Below are 21189 nucleotides of genomic sequence, written 5' to 3' on the forward strand. Positions count from 1 at the left end.
TTCGCAATTCGACAAATCTTCAAATTTTTCAAACTATACAGCACTAGGGTACAACACATCCATTGTTAAAAATATGTCAGCTTCGTTTAATATCCTTTCTTCCTCTCTCTCTCTCGCTCACTCTCTCCTTCTCGCAGACAATCATTCACTCTACATAAGCATTGCACCGGTTCTCCGCCCAAAAAAGCACCACTATAGTACACCACCATCTTCAATAGTAATTCACTTCGTATAGTTACATATATATTATCATTTAATCCTATGGGTTTTTCAGTTTCTTTTCTTTATTTTTTCATCAATTTGTTTAATTAGGGTTAGATTAATGATAATGCAACGTCCATTCAGAGATTACCTCTATATTATAATAGTATTACGGTATATCGGATATTGCTGACGTAACAAATGTCATTATTATCATCATCATCATCTTGATTTGACTTATTCGTCGCTTGAGGGGCCATTCACTGTTGAGAGTTAAAACACACAAGATTTAGTCATCATTTTCTCTCGGTTTGACGGTTTTATAAACTTATTTCTTTTTAGTTTTTCCTTTCACTCTTATCTTCAATTATTGTGTTTCTTGCTCTTCGGTTTTGTGGTTGCTTTCAATTATTTTTACCCATATTACGTCGTATAATAATAATACTATACCGTATATACGGTAAAAGTATTTATTCTGGTATAACGTATATTATATAATATATGTGCAGACACCTGTACATTTACCAATTATACCATAGTAAAATATTGTATATATGCAATATGTATACGTATTTATATTTATATGTATATGTATAATATGCAATATACGCCGCGTCATTTTATAGGTATAGCTTATTTCTATTACTATTACTACTGTTATTATTATTATTATTATTATTATTACAAACGTTGTCTCGTATCGTTAATTACTTTTTTTTTCCTCTTACGATTCCCTCTGCTCTTTTTCGTCTTCTTCTTTTTTTTTTTATAGCTTATAATACGCCGATGTAAAGCTATGTATTGACTAGGTTCTCTCACTCATCCCAAACTCAACAGTAAATGGCCGCATGAAACACTTGACTTATTCATCTAATTACCTTGTATGAATGCATCTCGACCTGTTTGTCAAATCTCTTCTTAACCCCGTCAACCCCACTTTCCCTCATTATCTTTATTCGGTCGCTTTCATTATTTTTCTCGACCTTATCATTATTATTATTATTATTGTTTTTGCTGTTGCTGTTGTTGTTATTATTATTACTATATATCTATATGATACATCTTATCATTTTGTAATTTTCATAAAACGGTGCGTTAACGGGTTTGACAAATAGTATCTGTCTTGTTATCCATTTTACATGAATTATTTTTTTTCACGCTGTCGTCCGTTTGAATTTCTCGTAACATTTATACAATCATCGATATACTTATGGTGTTTGTGAAATATGTCACCTGAAACATCGTCACGTTATTAGTCTTTTCAATCTTCAACAAAAATCTTCCCCTTTAACGTCTCATCGCGCTGCGAACCGAGATCATGTACCTATGCGTTGTTATAAAAATTTTTTTTTTTTCTTTCGTGACTTGGCTTTTCTCTGTTGCTTTTCTTCCTTCGTTTCACATTAAATCGATCGGCACCATTGACATCGACGACGACACGGCAAGCTTATTGGCAACAATAAATGAGACAGTCATTCCTTGCGGTATGGTTACATCGACGTGTCGTTTTTTTTTTTTTTTTTTTCGTTTTTCATTTTCTTTTCAAGTGCTTTTAGGTTTGGTTTTAGTTTCGCATATTATAGACCACGGAATTCTTAAAAGTCTTACCACTATACACCCTATATATTTATACATAAGTATATTATAATGTTAGTGTTTTGGCATCTTTGAAATACACAAATAGACTTTGGTATAAAATTTTTTTGAAAACTTTTTTCTCATCTTTTTTTTTATTATTTTTTTTTTTATTTTTTTCGTTATTACATTCATCTTTTCGATAGTGTTCTGTGTGCATGTAGAGCGCAGCTGAGCGTACAGCGGCTTGTTTTTTTTTTTATTTTAATTTTTATTTTCTCATCGTTCCTTTATCAATTTAACTTTTTTCAACAGTTCATCGCTCTTTCTTCAGACAGTCCGTTACATACATAGGTTTATTTGGGGGAATTTTTAGTTTACTTAATTTCTTTTTAATTTTTTTTTTTTTTTTCTTTACAATTTTCAATTTTATTTAAAAAATCTTTTTTTTCTCTCCCACCTCTTTTAAATATAGGAATTACATTCCGAATCAACAAAAATGATCGAGCCACCAAAGTTTGCACGCCGGTGTCCCTCTCCTCCTGCGCCTCTTCTTACTCGACGGATCCACCGCCTTTTTGACGAACTTAATGTTGTAAGGGTCCTCGGCTAGCTCGGGATATATTTGCGCGTCATGGATGTATTCACCTTCGTAATTCGATGCGTAGCCAACTTTCAAAATCTCTTCTTGTTCCGTTGCCATCCATTCGACGGTCGTCGGTGTGTTGCTTCTGAGAGCTTCCCTCTCGCGGTGCCACGCCTTCCGTCGGGCTGTGGTCTTAGCGTGATGAAGAAGCCGTTGTTTTTCCTTTTCCGCAGTCGTTCCGTATCTCAAGTTGACAACAGCGCTCGCGCCGTGTATTTTCACGTCGATTAACGAACTGCTTCCGCTTCCGTTCTCGTTCTCGTGAAAGGTCGTATTCACCTGACCCCCGAGACGTTTCAGCTGGCCCCGGTCTTCGCTAGCTCTCCACACCTCCTCCTTGACGAAGTACAAAGCGTCCTGCTGTGTGCTGTGAACGACGAAGGTGAACGGCAGGAAGTAGGACCTGTTGAATACCGAAGTGAACACGTCCTTGTATATCGCGTTCGCCGCTGGTACCGAGGATACCACTGCTTGTCCGTCCGACGTTCGCGACACTAGGATACCCTTTCCAAATGGCGGATCCGACGCCGCACCCAAACGATTTGGTGCCAATTCGATGGCGTCCTTCTTCAGGGCTGATCTAGGCGGCGCTGACAAACTCGCAGCGTCTCCAGAGTTCCGCTGGTATATGTGCGCAAGGAAACCGGATTTCACTCCCAAATTTCTTGCTCTTTCTTTGCTGCCGAATATAGAACTGCTCGGGCCGAATGTCGAACCGACCGGACCCCCGATAAGCTCATCCGGGAAGAGCTGAGGCGCCAGACTCTTCAGATCGTATCCCAGGTGAGACAGCCAGGTCAAGTGCTCTGGAAAAATTGTTAAATTCACGATGAAGTATGAACGGGTTGTGATTGAGCATTGCAATGTCACGTTACGTTTTTTAATTAAAAATTAGCCATGTTTCTTACCCGTGGGTTGATTTTGCTGACTCGTGTGCCTCACGTTGATCGGATCGTTGCCGTTGAATCGGTAAAGGTTGAGGTGCGTAGGTGTGGCTACTCTGTCCAGTACGTTTTCCCACAAGGGTGACATCCACTTTCCGATCAACGGATCGTAAACCTTCCCATTCGGCATGTGAACTAGAGCGGTGACCTGTTCGAAAATCCCCCGAAAACGGTGTGTTAACAGATATTCAAATGGAATGGTAATATTTCTATCGAAACTACAATCGAACATCGTTACCTGGTCCAACAATCCTCCGCAGAAATCTACCGGCAGATAAAGATACGGGTTCGAATCGTAGACTATGTGTCCGTACGGCGATCTCATTATCTCTCTAATTCCTTCGCCGTATTGGTTGAATATCATTATAGGTGTGCCGCATTGATCTGTCGCGATGTAATACTTGTGACGATAAACTTGGGCGTATATCAGGTGCCCCCTGTCGTCGTAGACGAGCGACATAAGCTTCGCGTCACGGGGGCTGTATATTTGGCTGACCTCGTGAGGCCTTTGTTGATTGTTGTAAAAGAACTGTGTCACGTTTCCGTAATTGTCTTTTCTCGTTGCAAGGCGATCGAGGTGGTCGTAGTAGTAACGCACGTCGAAACGACCCCTTTTCATGGCTCGAACCAGAAGCCCCTTTGCGTTGTAGTTGAAGCGTTCTTCCCTCGCGTTTTGAACGACCAAACCCCTGTTGTCGTACTTGTAGAGACCTTCGCCGAATTTCACTATCCTATCCATCGCGTTGTACTCCATGGGGATCGTATTTCCACGGTAAGTTAGAGAGAGCATGTTTCCGTTGTCGTCGTACTTGAAACCCCAGGGTTCCTGGGCCTCGACACCCGTCAATTGACCGTCGTAGTCCCACGTGTAGTTTTTCACGTTTGTGAACATATTCACAGCCACGTTGCGAGTGTAAGTTCTCGTCTGATTTATACGCCCTCTTGAATCGTGGTTAAATTCCATCCTAAACACTTCCATGTTGTGGATCGTTACGGTTACTTGGGTCTCTAAAAACCTACCGTCGGTACTGCGAGAAAATAACGCCGTACCATCGGACACGGTGGTCTCGTTCATTTTTGGTTTGCCGATTTTAAACTGTCCGATCTGCTCGAGGGTTCCTGTTTTCGGGTTGTAAGCCATCAGATGCTGCGGCAGAGTGTGACCTCCGATTCTTCCCTGGACTGCTGTCAGTCGGAAATTGTCGTCGTATTCGAATGTGAATTTTGCGTTACTTAGCCCTGTCTTTGCCCCGAAATCGATCCTTTCCTCGATCAGAAGACCGGCGTTGTATTGGTAGTCCCATTTGTACTCGACATCTTTTTCCGAGTGTATCACTTCCGAGGGTAAACCGTTCTCTGTGTATATTATCTCGCTCTTACCGTCTCCGTGAATAATTTCGGCTATCTGACCGGAAGTGTGATATCTGTAGACAATGCGAGCACCGTCCCCGGGGAAAACAGTCTGCAGGAGGTTTCCGTCGTGGCTGTAATGCTGTAAATAAGCCCTTGAACTTCCGGGAGGAGTGTAGGTTACCCTCAAAAATCCTAGGGAAGCTTGACAGGAGAACGAGTGTTTGGTACCGGATGGCAGAGTAACGTGACGCAGCCCACCGTCGTCGTCGTACTGAAGTGTGAACCGTCGTGAACTGGCCAACGTTATTTTCGACAACATATTGTAATCGTTGTATGTGTACCTCTTGGTACCGTCCTGGCTGTTCGTTACCTCCGCCAAATGTCCGTGGCGGTCGTAGCTGTATGTCTCATCGGACGCGCCCCACTTCCAACTTTCAATACGGTTAAAATTGTCGTAGGATATAGTGAGATTGTAGCCGTGGTGATAGGGCTGCCAATTGAGTGGCAAACCGGCCGGGTCAAAGGTTACGGTCAATAGCGGGGTGCGGTTTTTGTCGTAGAACGTTTCACGGCTGAACGCCTGCTCGAATTCAACCCCTATTACCCGGGTGTCGTTCACCCAAATTTCTCTATTCAACGTCTGCTGGAGGTGACTCACGTCACCGACAAGATTGTACGCTGTCGTCATAGTGTTGGTCAATTCTTCAAGGTTCATTACCTGGTAGCTCCACATTGGAAGCATTTCCGCTTCCACTGGCAATGCGGCTTCTAATAGTGGATGTTTGGCTTTAGCCGCGCTCAACACTGATCCACCTCCTGGCAGAGAAAGCGTTAGACTGCTGTTTGTGAAGGCTGTCGCCACTTCCACTTCGGTTCCTGGAATTAACATGATTATATCGTTTATCCTTTACGTTAAATCTATTCAACAAGTAAACCAGATTACAAACCATCGGTGATTCGAAGGGTCTTGAATTTATCGTTCTTCATGATCATCTCGAGATACCGTTGCTTGTCTCCTTTTCGGAGCGCCTGAAGAGGTGAGGACACCTTCACGGACAAGCCCTCGTTCTTCGATAGGCCAGAGCTGAGTTTTAGTTTTTCACCGGTCGGTAAGATTACGTCGGTCACACGACCGAGGTTGTCGTAAGAGTACATGTAGGTCTCGCTTCCCTGCAAGAAGAACGAAAGGAATTTATTTCAGGTTTTAGGAAAGTGTATTGAAGCTTTTCCGTGCAACGCTAATCGACACTTACTCCAGACCGACTGGTGAGCAGACCAGTTGAGCTGTCGTAGTCAAGCGCGATTTCGGATCTACCACGTTCCGATAATTTTACGAGGAATCCGACCCCGGAAATTTTCAGTTCAGACTTGTGATCCTGAGTATTTTCAATGGAACTGACAACGTTGCTGTAATCCCTCAAAAACTGTATTTTATTGCCAGCACTGTCGGTGACGGTAGATAATTTTCCGAAGCTCGTATTTTTGCTGTACAGAAACGAGTATCTCGTCTTTCCCGAGGTCAAATCTTTGGTGGCGACGTGCTGACCGTAACGGTTGAACACGTAAACTTCATTCGACGGTGGAAATGGTATGTGAAATTCTCCGCTCTCGTCGTGGTTTGGAAGATAAGGCTGCAGTGCGAGGATGTGCAGGCTTCCCTGATCGGCGACGTGCAAAACACCGTCGGGAGATACCGCCAAAGCGGATATTGCTAGGAACTTTGCATTCGACGACAAAAGTGTTTCGGTGCTGCTCGTGTCGTCGGTACAAGTGCAGGCGTCCGTTACCTTGGTGCTGGGGGTGGTATTGTTGCACTCGCACTGCCCTCGTAGTCTCTCTTGTTGCTGACCAGCAAAGTGGTACATCTTCCCCGAGGAGTCGACCATCCTTATCGAATTTACTCTGTGCGAGTCGCTGTCGGCAATGTACAACTCTCCGGTCGGACTGAAGGCGACGGCCAAAACTGACCCGAGCACTTCGTCCGGTTTTTTGCCGTTAACGGGCGTCGACGAGTTGATATTCGCGTTACTCGTGCAGTGCAGGGGTGTTCCTGCTACCACGCGAACTTTCAAATCACTCGTCAGTTTTAGCACCAATCGGTCGTCGATAAAATGTAACGATCCGTCGAGGGGACTCAGAGTTAATCCCGTTGGCCACTGAAGTTGTGCTTGATGCGCTGGAATGGCCCCCATGCACGGCGCGGGTGACCAGTGGTTATGGTGACCGTGGTGGCCAACAAGCGTGTGAATTATGCCGCGCGGATCGACGGCTCGAATGTTTGTGCCATCGGCAATGTACATGGTTTTGTCAGCGGCAATGGCGATACCTGAAAATCATTGTTGACGCGTTGAAAATCTGGACTTTCGGATAAAGATGCTTCGAATGGGCAATCAAACGTCGAGTAAAACTTACCCTTGGGATGTGCAAGCTTCGCGTGAATGGCCGGACCCTCGTCACCGCAGTGCCCCTCGTCGCCCGGAATGCATCTTTCGCCACTTCCGACCACTATATCCATGTTTATGCTAGGGTCATCAACTTTCTCCAGAGACAGAGCCCTCAGTATTTGGTGCTTCTCCGGGTCACTGATGTAGAGGTGACCGTCGGCCGGTGAAACGGAGAGATAATACTGGTACGCCACTTGGGTTGCACTGAAAAATATATTCGTTTCATCCCATTAGTCATCGAACAACGGTGTGGCGATCGATTCGACTATGCGCGACGACCAACCTTAGAATCAACACCGTGTTCACATTTCCGTCCGGAGTGATTCTTCGGACAAGATTGAAGTCCCCAACGTATATGCTTCCGTCCGGTCCGCTTGTCAGTGCCACGGGGGTCAGGAGTCGCGCATCTTTGGCCGGACCATTGCAGTTGGTGCAAACTAAGCTTCGTTGCAATCCAGTGCCCATAACAACCTTCACTGTACGCGGGTATTGTTTGAAGTGTAGGGTTGACCCGTCTCCCTTCTGCAGTATCCCTTCGTGGAAGTTGTAATGATGATGAATGTCCAGACCCCATCCGCCAACGTCGGATATGTCAACGTCAAATCCGTGCAAAGTTGCTGTTTGCGTTTCCCAAACTACCGATTGACAGCTCGAGTGTTGGTAACCGATAGAAATTCTAGCTTGGGCTACGCCGTACACTTTTTGTTTGTAAACGTTTCGCTTATTCCAAGCAAACGTGTGCTCGAGGTTCGGATCTGCTTCGTACGTTTTAGCGTGCAGCGAACCTTCGATTTCAACGTGCACGTGGACGTGCGTCAGAGATTTCGGAATGAACGGTCCTGTCAGCTGCATTCTCACCGTTGACATGTACCCGGCCGCCTGACTGCTTTGATACATCAGATGGAGATTTGAACCCGGAATGGCTATGCTCTCTTGGACAATCTATACGGAATTAGAAAAGGTGTTCAGGTTTTTTTTCCTCTACTCGATGCATTGAAAATAATTACATGGCGTAATATCGTTATGGCATGAAGAAATTACCGCAGACGAGAGATAAGCGTCTCTTACCTGAGTTTCCGCGAATACCAAACTTTTTCCGGGCAAGCCGCCAACTTTTTCCGGCATCCACGTGCCGACGATGATCGGTCGTAAGATCTCATGATCGTGTTCCAGGCAGGGTCCACGTTCGCCAAATAGGCCCATCGAGATCCCTGGGAAGCCTATTATATTTTATGCGGTAAATAAAACGAAACTTAAACATTCAACACTGACGGACGGACGGACGGAACAAAGACAACACAAGTTGACCATGTCGGTGTTATACAGTAACCGAGGAACAAAAATCTTCTTTGGTCAATGTCGTTGAGGTGACGAAGAGAAGAAAAATTGGCTAATAACACGTCCAAGGCATAAATCATTTTTTTTCTTTTCTATTTTGAAAAAACACACGAGGACCAATTTTATCCTTACCAACAGCAGGACTGGGGGGTTGATTCGGTCTGTAGGATTCGCTTTCTTCGCTGAGCGTCATAGCTACCGGAGGTAGAACAACGATTTGATTCCACGGGGCGAACACCGTGCGAGTCAAAGGCTTGAAAGGACTTCGTTGAAACTGCAGTGTCACGGCACCTCCGCCGTTCACGAGGACGTCAAACCTGATCGAAAGGTATAAAGGGTATCGTTTCTGAACGGGGAATAGACGATTGCCAAATCATGCATACACCGCGTTTGTGATCCGGTCCTAATTCGCCTGATTCGCGGATATTGAATATCTATTTAATTGAACCGTAAATCGATATTGGCTTTCGCACGGTATAAAGGCAGAGCTCGAGAGAGAGGCGCTATGTGTATAACCGTAGCCGCTAACCATAAGGCTAACCTTTGTCAAGCCCAGACTACCTGACACGTGCATATAACATGAATATTTAGACGTGATTTGGTTGGCGCACGGGGAGACAAGTCGCTGCTACGGAGTTACGCGGAGTAATTAACAGGCTTTCGACATCATTAGCTCGAGCTTTGATGTGGCTTGAGATCCGTCCTTCTCGTCCTTCTCCGACATTCAAGGATTATCCTTGCCATACCGCTCCGCGACACAGACGCAGCCCTGGCGTTAGTCCCTCTCCCCACCCCCACCCCCTTCCCCTCCTCCTCCTCCTCATCCTCCTCCACCTCGCCCCGACATCCTTCATTACAATGCAGCTCTGATCCTATTACCGTGTGTGCACAGCTTAAGAGCTTGGACTGATTCTAGTATACACATGATATTATATATGTTGGTACGCGGAAATTTCGTTGGTGGGTGGGTGGATTTAGCCGAGGTTTGATAAGAAGCCGCGGTTATTAGACAAAGGCTTATTGTACAAATGATCTTCGAGGTGGATTAGACAGTTTGAAAAAATACGAATACTCGTCAGGAGGTGCCGATTTGTACAGGTTTACTACGCGATTCCGTATAACTAGACTTGAAATTTATGTTCATTTACTACTCACCATCCACCGGCTCTTGTCAGGGTGAATCCAAAGCGCGAATCCCTGTCGACCGAGACTCGGATCCCTACTATTCCGAGCCCCTGTTCCGTTACTACTTGACCTCGCATCACGGCGACCCGGCTGTTACAAATAAAACGTACAGCGATGGCCATGGAATTAAACGTTAAACGAACCCGTTAACAATGCGAAAGCTGATTCCTTGTCGAATGTATTCCGTGATATTTGATTCTCGATTTAAGATCGCGGGGCGATACCGCATTGGTATGATCATATTTCTGCCAATGAATAATCGGTGCTGAAATTAATCTGACACAAGATAGACGAAACTTCACAGGGGATACGAAGGTTCAAAAACCGCCTGTGAAATCCTGACGCGATTCCGCGTTGCGTTTACACCCGTCAATGGTGTATTATTGTACATACGTGGGTTGCTAGTGCAGAGCGGTGAGTAAATTTGTTTCCATTTTTGAGACGGAATACACACGCGAAATCAGCTTCCGTTTGTTAATGGCTCAATGCACATTGAATATTCTCAATTCGCTGCCAATACGATTGGGTAACCTAATTTCAAACGGTGGATTGAATTCCCGATGCAACTCTGCGGGCGTTCCCCACCCATCCCCGCCCCTTCCTTCGCTGACATGGGTCGGAATTGAAAAACAATTCAAGAATTGATTTTGTAAGTGTCGGAACAATTGGCATGTGTATAATATCGTTAGCTAGCGAAATCTCGCTTATATGTACATCTCCGTATGCATATATCATGTATGTATTGGCAACGAGTGAAAATATTCAAATTCATTAGTTAAATAACAATTCTTTCGAGCCAGGGTTTTATCAAGTATACATATACATATAATATATTTATATATATATGTATATGTATATCGAACGCATGCAGATGTCATGTAATGTGTTGACGTAAGTGTATGAGTATATATATATATATATATGTATGTATATTCTATATATTTTAAATATATATATATATATATATACACATATGTAATAAATTCAGGATTGGAATTCTGCAGTATAAATTGGAATGTTAAGCTGAATTTGAATTTGAAGCAATCATGTGAGTGAGTGAGTGAGTGTAGGTGGTGTTGGTGCCATGATTGTTCTGTGTTTTTGCATCTGTGTCCTGTGAGCTGAATACAATGAAATTATAGAAAATGGTGTCGTGGGTTGTACATATGTATATACGTAGTTTGTCGTGAGTATATATGTGCGCAACATACATATCCATACGCAAGAATGGTTTTTGCAGCTTATGCAGGTTATCGTTGTCGGGTATGTAGAGAATACACGATACACATCCCCCCCACCCCCAACCCACCCCCATGAACGTATCAGGCATATATGCATATGAATATGTACACGCGTTGGGTATAATAATACAGTATAGAGTATCTTAAAAGCCCCTAAGGGACTGTATATATAGGAGGATATATGGTGTTTTCTTGGAGGATCACACTCCCCCAACGTCAAAAGATCGTTTCGTTAATATATTCCGCGTTAGCGAAAAATTCAACGTTGGATCCGTAGTTTGTATGTAATAATACGGAAAGTCGACGTTGCTCTGAAAAATTTTTATGTATTTAGAAATTGTATGAATGTTTACGATAAATTGCATATAATTTTATCCGCACTCGGTAAGCTCCGTATTTGTTATTACTACAGAATTATAATATTTGATATATCAATCGATGTATATATATATATATATATGTATATATATGTATATGTACTTATACATGTGTATACATGTGTTGGCGATAACTCGGTGATCAAAAGGCGGAGGGGTGCCCGATCCTCCAAGTACGAGCACAGCAAGGTGGCAGGCACTGTCGTCACTACTATATAATATAAAATCAAATCATAATAATAATAGTAACATAATCCTCAAAACACATTGAGATCTTAAAAACAGACACCAACCTATAAATAACGGAAATTCTTTCATACGATCGAAAGAAAGGGTAGAGAGAGAAAGAAAAAAAAAGTTAAAATAAATATGGATCCGAGAAAAAAAAAAAAAAAAAATATTCGATAAAGAATTTCGTACACAATTTAGGAAATATCTCGGTCTATCGCGTTTCTTTGTCGACACACTAGTGGGGGAATAAAGATTTGAAACAACAAGAAAAAAAAAAGTGGAAAAAAAGGGTTCTCGCGACAACGACGTTAATGGATGAACTGTTTTTAATTGATTTGATCGCTGATTTAGGATTTCGTTCCAAATGCCATAGGAAAATATATGCAAGACGGATCCGAGTATAGTAATTTAAATATTGACTGGTATTCGAAAAATTAATTTAAATATGGGTTAAAAAAAAAATTAATAAATAAAAATAACAAATAAACGGCGACGAAAAGAATTGCATACAGATTGATATTTATCGGTAGGTGTTTATTCTTGTCTCTATAATTGAGATACAAAAAAAAAAAGTTCTTATCTTCACTTCTTTTTTTCTTTGTTTAGTTCGTATTCTTTTTTTTTCTTTTCTGTTTTTTTTTTTTTTCTTTTTGGTTGTTTTATTACTGTTGGGTATAGATGGCATAGATAGGGTACGGGGGCGTTGTGCGGGGTGGCTTAGGGCGAATTTTTTTGGATCAAGGAAAAGACAGACACAGGGTTGCGGTTAATAGGTTGACGGGGTACGGTTAGTAATGGCACATAGCAGACAGTGATACAGACGCAGACAAAGGAGACGGGGCCTTGATGGGGTCTTGGGTGTTATTTTTCCATTTTTTCTTTTTCGTCATTATCATCATCATCATCATCATCATCATCATTATCATTATCATCATATTCTTCTTTCTTTCCTTTTTCCTTTTTTCTTGCTTGTTCGTTCGTTTCGGTTTTTTTTTTTTTTTTCTTTCGTTACGTTATTATTTTGCTTCGAAGCAAAAACACGTTAACGTTATAAATTTTCTTTTCTTTCTGCAGATTTAAACTAAAACTAAGTGAAAAGAAAGTATCTTTTGAGATAAAATTAAAAAAAAAAAAAAAAACGAGAAAAAAAGAATGATAACAACAACAACGACAACAAGAAGTAACTATGCTGCGTGATATATATGCATATATCGTGTTATTATTATTTTTCTTTTATCGTAAAAAAAAAAAAAAAAAAAAAAAAATAAAAAATAATGAAAAAATATAATTTATATACATATAAACTGTATATCTTTGGTTTAATATACGCAATGTAAAGTCAGCGGTGTATATAACTATACATAGGACGTTCACTATAGACAATTTGACAGGATGTACAAGTGCAAGCGTGGCAACACAAACAACACAAGACCAGGGTTTTAATGGTATAATGTAACATACTTATGTATATCTATTATCTAATGGACAAGAAGACAAGACAAAAAACAAAAACAGCCTGACAACAATATCACAGACATCACAAAGACAACTTTTACTTTTTCTTTTCTTTTCATCGTTTTGTTTGGAATGTGAGGTTTTTCCTCTTTTTTCTTTTTTTTTTTTTTTTTTTAATTATATATCTACATGTGAATAATTTACGCTTCTTCTTTCATTGCTTTATACACAATACAGTGCCGTAAATTTTTATTGCAAAGCTATAGCGATTGAAGTATATCGGAAAAAAAATTAAAATTTTGAAATCCGATATTTTGAACATCTTCTATCGTTGGAAAATTTTTAACCGTACTAACCAAAAATGTCAATGCAAGTTTGTATTGCGTACATGTTTCAATGACAGTGGAAGGCAATATTTGTCGTTTTTTTTTTTTTTTTTTTTCCAGATCGATATAAACTGATAAAAGACAGTACACACGGGGACAATGAGATCAAGCAGATGATGAAATATGAAGTAAATAAATATGAAGTAAGAGATAAATTGACTAAAAGTTTAAACGAAATAAGGAAAGAATATTGAGTGAAAAATTGAGGAAATTGAAATGATGACGAAAATCAATGAATAGGTGTATATAATAATTGTTGGTGTGGAGGAAAATTTTTTACAAAACATGTATAATAATGTATAATATAAAGATGATTGTACGAGCGACGAGCATAGATGGCTGGACATGAACGATTAGCGAGAGCTGAGCTGCAACTTACCGCGGTGTAAAGTTATTCCAGAACTCACTACGTGTGGGAAAAACCAACGAGAAGAAAGGGCGTTACGTTACCACGGTCACAGAACCCGCGGTGGCGGGTAGACAATGCACACACGCAACATTGCACACGTATTTCAATATATTAAACACATATACGTATAATATGTATACACACGGTGGTAACGTGTGTTAAACATTTTCTACGTATACGATATATAATATATACATTTACCAGCGATAGCGAAAACATTGATTCAAAGGACAAGAAACTAAAGAGAAAGAAGAAGAAAAAAAAAAAAAAAAACAAGAAATTAAGACAAACTTCTATATATATATATATACATACATATTTTGACGGTAATGTATATATGTATATATATTTTTTTTTTTTTTTATTTTCATTCTTTTAATCTGTATTTTAACCAACGAAATCAAAAATCGAGCATCTTTGAAATTGTTGCGTACATTTGGCAAGGTCGAGAAATTCACCGGTATTAGAAAAAGTATATCGATATTTTCTTTTAGGCAAATATGCAATTGTGATCGGCGAGTAATTCTTTGAAAATTACCAACAGTAGTTACATGTATATATGTTTATATATAATATATAATGTATATATACATATATTATATATATTTATCAACGCGAACAAGTAAAACGATTATAATTTTAATGCGGTTGCAATGTTCTGTATGGCGTTACAAAAACAATAGACGTAGACACACACTAATCAAGCGTACCCATCATACATACGTCCATTTGCTCACATGAATGTACACAGTTATTCCCAGAATCGTTCAACATAGAGTGGTATACATATGACAGACACAAGTTGGAAACTACATGATAATAATATATTGATAATAAACACGAATAGCTAGCGTATCAAACCAACTGACTGACCATTATTATCAATTTTACCATATTACGCCTGGCCGAAGCGACATACTATTGTAGGCGGAAAACTTTGAGGGATTGTTCAGAAATTATTCACCGAGGACAGCCGTGAAAATCCAAGGATTATTTGAATTTTGCATTGTGCAAAAAAATTTACGACATGTACAATTTCTTTTATTCCCAAGTCTGTCAGATCAGTTTGAGAGGTGAATTAGGCACAGAAAATTTTTAATTGTATTTAATTTACTTTTGACAAAGCTTTTGTTCGACTTTACTCGACAGGCGCGTTGTTCTTACTCTTTCGTTTTCGCTGTATAAAGTTTTGTAATAATTTCTTCTGGATGATTGCTCAAAAATGATAGTTAAATGATGAAAAAATAAAAAAAAAAAAATAAAAAAAAATAAAAACAAACGAGAAAACAATGATCACGAACTTTGAAAGACAGGTTAAATATCTATAGCGCTTTTTAGCTGCTACAGGCCTTGCAGTTTTTTAAATATGCACATGTATATAACGCAACGCAGAAAAGGATAAAGAAAATATGAACGTACAAATGAAAGTTAAATAACTGTGAATATTTCAAACTTGTGTCTACCATACTAAGAGTATTACATAATAATTTTAATCATGATTCTTTTCTTTTTCTGTCTTTTCTTTTTTTTTTCTCTCTTTCTTGCAGTAAGTTTGAATAAATGGCCAGTATACGAGAAATGAGGCAATTTTGAAAATCGACGTACGTACGCATACAGATACGTGTTGAACGTATATACATATATATACGTATATATATATATGTGTGTGTATATATACATATATATATATATATGTGCATATATATATTTATATACGTATGTGCGTAAAAACTGTTTTTCTCTCGTATAGAATAATTTGAATAATAATAATAACAATAAGAATAATAACAAGCTATTTGTCTAACAGTACGAAAAAAGAAGTAACTAAGAAATCAAAAGCAGATCTATATATATTATAGATATATTTGAAATGTAAAGATTTATCATCTTTGATATAAAATTCGAGCCACTCGAGGGGCTCAGCTGTGGGTGAGATTGATGGTGTGGTGGTGGTGGTTTTTGGGTAAACACATAGGGTTTAACACTAGACAAAATACACGAATCCCCCGAATTTCTTTTCAGACAACTACGCTTCGGTCGTACGCTCAGGCCATTGCCGTTCAAAACACATTATACCAGGCGATATTTATAATATAAACGATGTATTATACTGTACGCACCAAGTGACAAAAAGAATATGTCGAAGGAAAAAAAGTTGAAGCGAACAATCTACCTTTCGCAAGTTAATATCGCGTTGAAACAAAACAATACGAGACAAAAAATATAATTACAATAAAAGAACGACTCTCTCGCCATGTTATTAAAATTTTTCGCGAACGGTAAAGTATGACATTCGATGGAGAAATATAATATGTAGGTATGTGTATATATATACGTGTCAGTGGAAAAACTTTCGTTGAAAAAGTTTACTTTCCGAATCGCAAAGCGACCCATGAGTGTAGCTTTCTGGTACTCTAAATGACGGTATTTTAAATTTAGCAAGAAAAAAAATTTAAAGAAAAAACGGTTTTCTTTTTTAAATTCATTCCAGAGACGTGTTTATACTGTTTCGACTATCGCACTTGATACGAGTATATACCTATGTATGTATCAAACCTTGCAGTAGGAAAATTGAAGTTTAATATTTGCCCAGGGTAATGGGCACGTGCAAATATACTATTAATCGTTGCACTCGCGATTTAAAGCTGCAGCAGTGCGTTTAAACAGCTCATTCCTATATAACGTGTGTGGATATATATATATTTATGTGTGTGTGTGTGTGTTACACGTATAAGAATTTCGAAAAATAAGTAAAGATCAACAAGTAAAATGAAGAGAGGTATCGAAATACGTTACGTAATTAAAAACAAGTATTATATGTATCATATAAAACAGCAATTGCGACCAAGGATAGACCGCGAATATCGAAGATAGGTATGATGCATACATATCCAAATTTGTCTAGGTAATATTTAAATTTTCCTTTTCGTTGTACGTAGTAATGTACGTTTCGCAGATCGCTTTGAAACTTGATATTACGGTTAAAGTATGGATATAATAATAATGTTTTGTTCGGCAATGTGTCCGAGGTGGTGAATTAGCGTAGATCTGATATTCGGGGGAGGGAAGGGTGAAACACGAGGACCAGGATCACGGGATGACGGTATTGCGGCGGGGGGGTTCTCGGGCTTTTCAGGGTTAGGGTTTTGCGGGTTTCTTCACCCACTAGACTTGCGGGCTCACCCATGACATCCTCGTGGTGTTTCAACGCGGTTGTAACTCACAATCGGATGCTAAGCTGCCCTGAACTCTAAATATCTTTTCTCTTTTCTCTTTTCCATCTTTTTCTTTTTCGTTTTTTTTTTTTTAAATTCCTTTTTCCCTTTTCAAATTTCATCTTTTGGGGCTATCAATTTTTATCCAAGGATAAAACGTAGCGGATAGTCAATGTGATTATATATTGACCATCGTTTTGTATCTATATCCGCGATGAGGATTTCGATATGCAACACTCAATATTACAGTCGCGATATCACGTAAAATCACATCGCGAAAATATACTGGTTTTTTTTTTTTTTTTTTTCATATCTGCGCCGAACAAGTTTTTCTCTTTAATCGAAACAAACTGTTTCCTTTTTTAATCTTGTTCCGCGTCGTGAAGCAAAAGAGAGAGAGAGACAGGGAGAGAGAGAGAGAGAGTGAGAGAAAATACAGAGCTTTAAGAAATTCAATAGAGTGTGGAATATATGATGTAAGTAGCTTGCGATAATTTATCGTTGACAAAACGTCCCCATCGCGAATAATATACATCTTAACATGTCGGACAATATTTTTCCAACGGTTGTGAGAATTTTTTTTTTGTTTTACGATAAATTTCTACACATTTAAAAATATAATAAAATACAATGATTTTTACTCGCTCGAATACAGAGTGAAATATATTGTCTGGCTTGTTTGATCGAAAGTATTATTCGTTCGAATTATACGAGATTAATATCGATACAACTATAATCAGATTGAAGTTTTGATAGCTTAAAAGAAATTGAGTTTCCTACCTCTCGCTGTACTCGTCCATATGCGCGTAGCTCTGGACGCTGTTTTCTTCGATAAGGAATTTAACCCTTTGATAAAAGGATGCTGTCACGCTTGGCGGCTGTTTTCTCAGCAGTACTTCGACCGGATCGTTACTGGCCAAACACATTATGTGATCGGAGCAGGCGTGATGCGAGCAACACTCGCTGTCCGAACAGTCGACCATTCCGTCTGCAAAAACATGATCGTGCTTATTTCGAAGCTTACACGCAACATCGAGGAACGGCGGAAATGTTGAATATATATATATATGTATAAATATATATTGTATGTAGGTACGACAGAATCGCCCGCTGATAATTCGACGACATTTGCCACGTTCCATTTGGCCCACGCGAGTTAGTTTCAATTCAGGGGATCCGCTGTCGCGCCAATTGTCCTTACATTCACCGTCTTCCCCCGACGGATAATAATTGGAGAAACTAAAACGCGAGCATACCTTGGTCGTTGTCGAGGTCGTCGTTGCATTCCATTTCAAGACGAATACTGCAGTCTCGTCCAGCCCATCCGATGGAACACTCGCATCTGTATTCTCCCTCTTGCAGTGTGCAGAGACCGTGACGACTGCACCCGTTCTCGCATCCGGCTGCATTTTAGTCGCAAGGATTAATCAAGCTTATTTCGTACGATGTATACGTAAAGGTACAAAAACGTCGACGGTTCGTTACCTCGAAACCTTTACCTTATATCGCAAAATCAGAGGGGTATTATTTCACTTCGGTAAAGACTTACGCAACGTGCAATGTCGACCGTTCCATCCCTGGCTGCAGACGCACGTTCCATTTTTGCACTGACCCTGATCGGCGCAGCGAACATCGCACGGTTTCTGATCGCACCTGGAGCCGGTCCAGTCGTCGTGACACCTTTGTCAAAGTCAAAGCAGGCGTGTTTGATCGTCTCACAACCGTCGCATGGCCTTACGGTCTCAATTTATGGATAACTATATCGAACCTACTTGCAATGTCCCTGTTCGCACGATCCGTGAAGACCGCAGTCGAGGCCGCAGCTTGGCTGCGAACAATCAACACCGGTCCAGTGTTCCTCGCAGATGCAGGATGCTGCCTCCAAATCGTAAGTTCCGTGGTCCGAGCACCCGGGAAGACACTGATACACCTGCTGATCGACCTGGTTGCAGCGTTCTCCCTGCCATCCGGCCTTGCAGTAACACTTGCCGGAGACGCAGGTCCCGTGACCGTTGCAACTCGGGTCTGGACAATCGGCTGCGAAACGATCACTGGGTTCAGGCACATTTGCACCATCTTGGCGTGCGGGATACGGGAAATTACGGGGACACGTCGCTCTGTGGCTAATTTCAAGTGATTTCTTTTCGATCGTGAGGGGCTGCGCTCAAGTTTGCTGCACTTTGGTAGAATTAAAGTCAACTCTGGATTATTACCGCGTTTCGAGTAGGTACGCGGGGTTAATTGAGTTTGGTTGTTTTAATCGTTCGAGTTCACTGAGATTCTTCTTCTCTACGTGACTCGATCGCGGTTCGAAGTGGCTCAAGGTATTCCGTATCTTCGCTACGTAGCTAATTGAGGCTGGTTACTCGCGCGAATCGGATTCACGATCCATTTTATACAGGACTGTGAAGCAGCCAGGATATCGGGTCATAGATTCAAGATTTAGGTACCTATTCTCGAAACTACGGAGTTGAATTTATCGAGAGAAAAAAAAAAAAAACGTTTCGCTTCGACAGGGTATATTGTCAGTACCGAAAATTCAACTTGGGGGATAAATTTTTACGCGATATTGCATAATTTTTTTTTCCTCCTAGAAAATGTTTCATCACAGCATTTTCATTCTACGTATAGTATGTATCCAGATTCGGGGAGAAGATGGAAAGTCAAGTGGGGCGCCATCCCAAGTGCTCGGAGTCTTTGTACCTGAACTACTCGGCGCAGAACGACGACCGCGACGAGAAGTTTTAGCGCCGTTGTATGGAAATAAAATTACGGCAAAGCTCTTTATAATTTTCCTTTCTATTTATTACTCGCTCCTGCAGCACCGCAAAGTCAGAGTAATTGCGCTCGCATGCCACGCGTATATAATGCATATAATAAGCTGGTCTTCCATTCACGAAATTGCAAGAAATGTGTTTCGCGATTATTCTCTTCTATCCTCACTTCCTCGAAACTATAATGCGTCTTATCGAGGTTTGCTGCACAATGCATATACATATACACTCCTCGTATATATATATAACGATACGGAATCATTAAACCTCGCTACGGCAGTTTTCCGCTATAATACGACGATGCCTCGACACACCCATCGGACTGTTTATCCGTTATACGATACGGCCGATGGCCGAGCGGTCAACCGTTTCTATACGACATTATTTCCTCCATCATTCCAATATTCCCGGTTATATGTCCCGCGGCTGAATTGGCTAATAAAAAAATATTACGTTCGGTGTGGCGGGATTTTTGAAATCCCGCCGCGGTTTACTCCGCGGATATTTACCATGCACAAGGTGAACGAAACTGACCCGATCATACAAATGCATATTGCATAGCGGAGGACGCGTTCAGCGGTTGATCTTAAGCGCGGCTTGCCGAGGATGCAAATTTTCCACCCACCCAGCGGCCCGTTTCTTCGTAGTGAAATGCATTGCGCGGATTAATTATAGGTAGCCAAACAGGCTTGGCCGTGTCTCGTTCCGTGAATACAGCTCGTATATTACAAATATCTTGGAATCTCCCGCGACTCGGAGTCGGTCGGGCAGCCGCCTGCTACGGTGAATTAATGGTGCTGTGACAAATATGAATAAATAATACACTCACTCGGGGCTCAGGAATAGAAAGCTTGCAGATGGAGGCAAGAACCTCCGAGTCGAAACTGTGTTCCATGACTCGACGACGTCACCTCACTCATTTAACCACCCCCATTAAGGTATATCTGCGATCTTTAAGCTACGCCGGCGATTAAATTGCTGCGGTAATTACCTCGCGATGCGATATTATCGTCGAATCTACTTATATACACACGTATACATCCATCTATGCGGATTTTTCTTCGTCTAATTTCCACCGTTTTATTTATTTTATATTAACTTTTTTACATGTAACCCGCACGCTCCGCGCTCTCGGATCCTCGGGCGTCGCGTCGTTAATATACGGGATAAAAACGACGCTTGAAGTTGACACTGCAGCCCTTCGCTGTATGATATACCTACCAGGATAATACCAGAGCGAGGTTTGCACGTGTGTGCCGTCGACAACCTCGCGACGTGAAACTACCTTTCCCCTGTCTTTTTATAAGGGAAAGGGGAGCGGTGTCATATTTTTTAGACGTCGTTTGGTTTTAGGACCAACTTTTATAATCCCGGTATAAAGGTTGCAGACTGCCTGCTTTTCCCTGCCCGGTCGT

General features: G+C 40.8%; 2 protein-coding genes across 11 annotated transcripts in view; one reads left to right on the forward strand and one right to left on the reverse strand.

Moving 5' to 3' along the window:
* The window catches only part of LOC124184409, a 209439-nt gene that overhangs the window by 9139 nt on the left and 179111 nt on the right, over positions 1–21189 (forward strand). The gene's annotated exons all lie outside the window — the stretch shown is intronic.
* LOC124184400 (teneurin-a) overlaps positions 904–21189 on the reverse strand; it is a 514944-nt gene continuing 494658 nt past the window's right edge. For 6 of the 8 annotated variants that reach the window (XM_046574042.1, XM_046574041.1, XM_046574047.1 and 3 more), the window contains 15 exons: positions 18773–19037; positions 18550–18680; positions 18257–18403; positions 17781–17988; positions 13756–13782; positions 9657–9776; positions 8634–8818; positions 8232–8383; positions 7447–8105; positions 7132–7367; positions 5973–7045; positions 5667–5889; positions 3605–5595; positions 3331–3514; positions 904–3228 (listed from right to left, as the gene is read on the reverse strand). In XM_046574042.1, coding sequence (XP_046429998.1) covers positions 2267–3228; positions 3331–3514; positions 3605–5595; positions 5667–5889; positions 5973–7045; positions 7132–7367; positions 7447–8105; positions 8232–8383; positions 8634–8818; positions 9657–9776; positions 13756–13782; positions 17781–17988; positions 18257–18403; positions 18550–18680; positions 18773–19037 — 6563 coding nt within the window. In that variant the 3' untranslated portion in view covers positions 904–2266. The remainder of the gene's footprint in view (positions 3229–3330; positions 3515–3604; positions 5596–5666; positions 5890–5972; positions 7046–7131; positions 7368–7446; positions 8106–8231; positions 8384–8633; positions 8819–9656; positions 9777–13755; positions 13783–17780; positions 17989–18256; positions 18404–18549; positions 18681–18772; positions 19038–21189) is intronic. The other 2 variants (XM_046574044.1, XM_046574045.1) reach the window with 2 other exon arrangements.

This window comes from Neodiprion fabricii, chromosome 6 (genome assembly GCF_021155785.1).
Source record: "Neodiprion fabricii isolate iyNeoFabr1 chromosome 6, iyNeoFabr1.1, whole genome shotgun sequence".
In the NCBI taxonomy this organism is placed as follows: domain Eukaryota; kingdom Metazoa; phylum Arthropoda; class Insecta; order Hymenoptera; family Diprionidae; genus Neodiprion; species Neodiprion fabricii.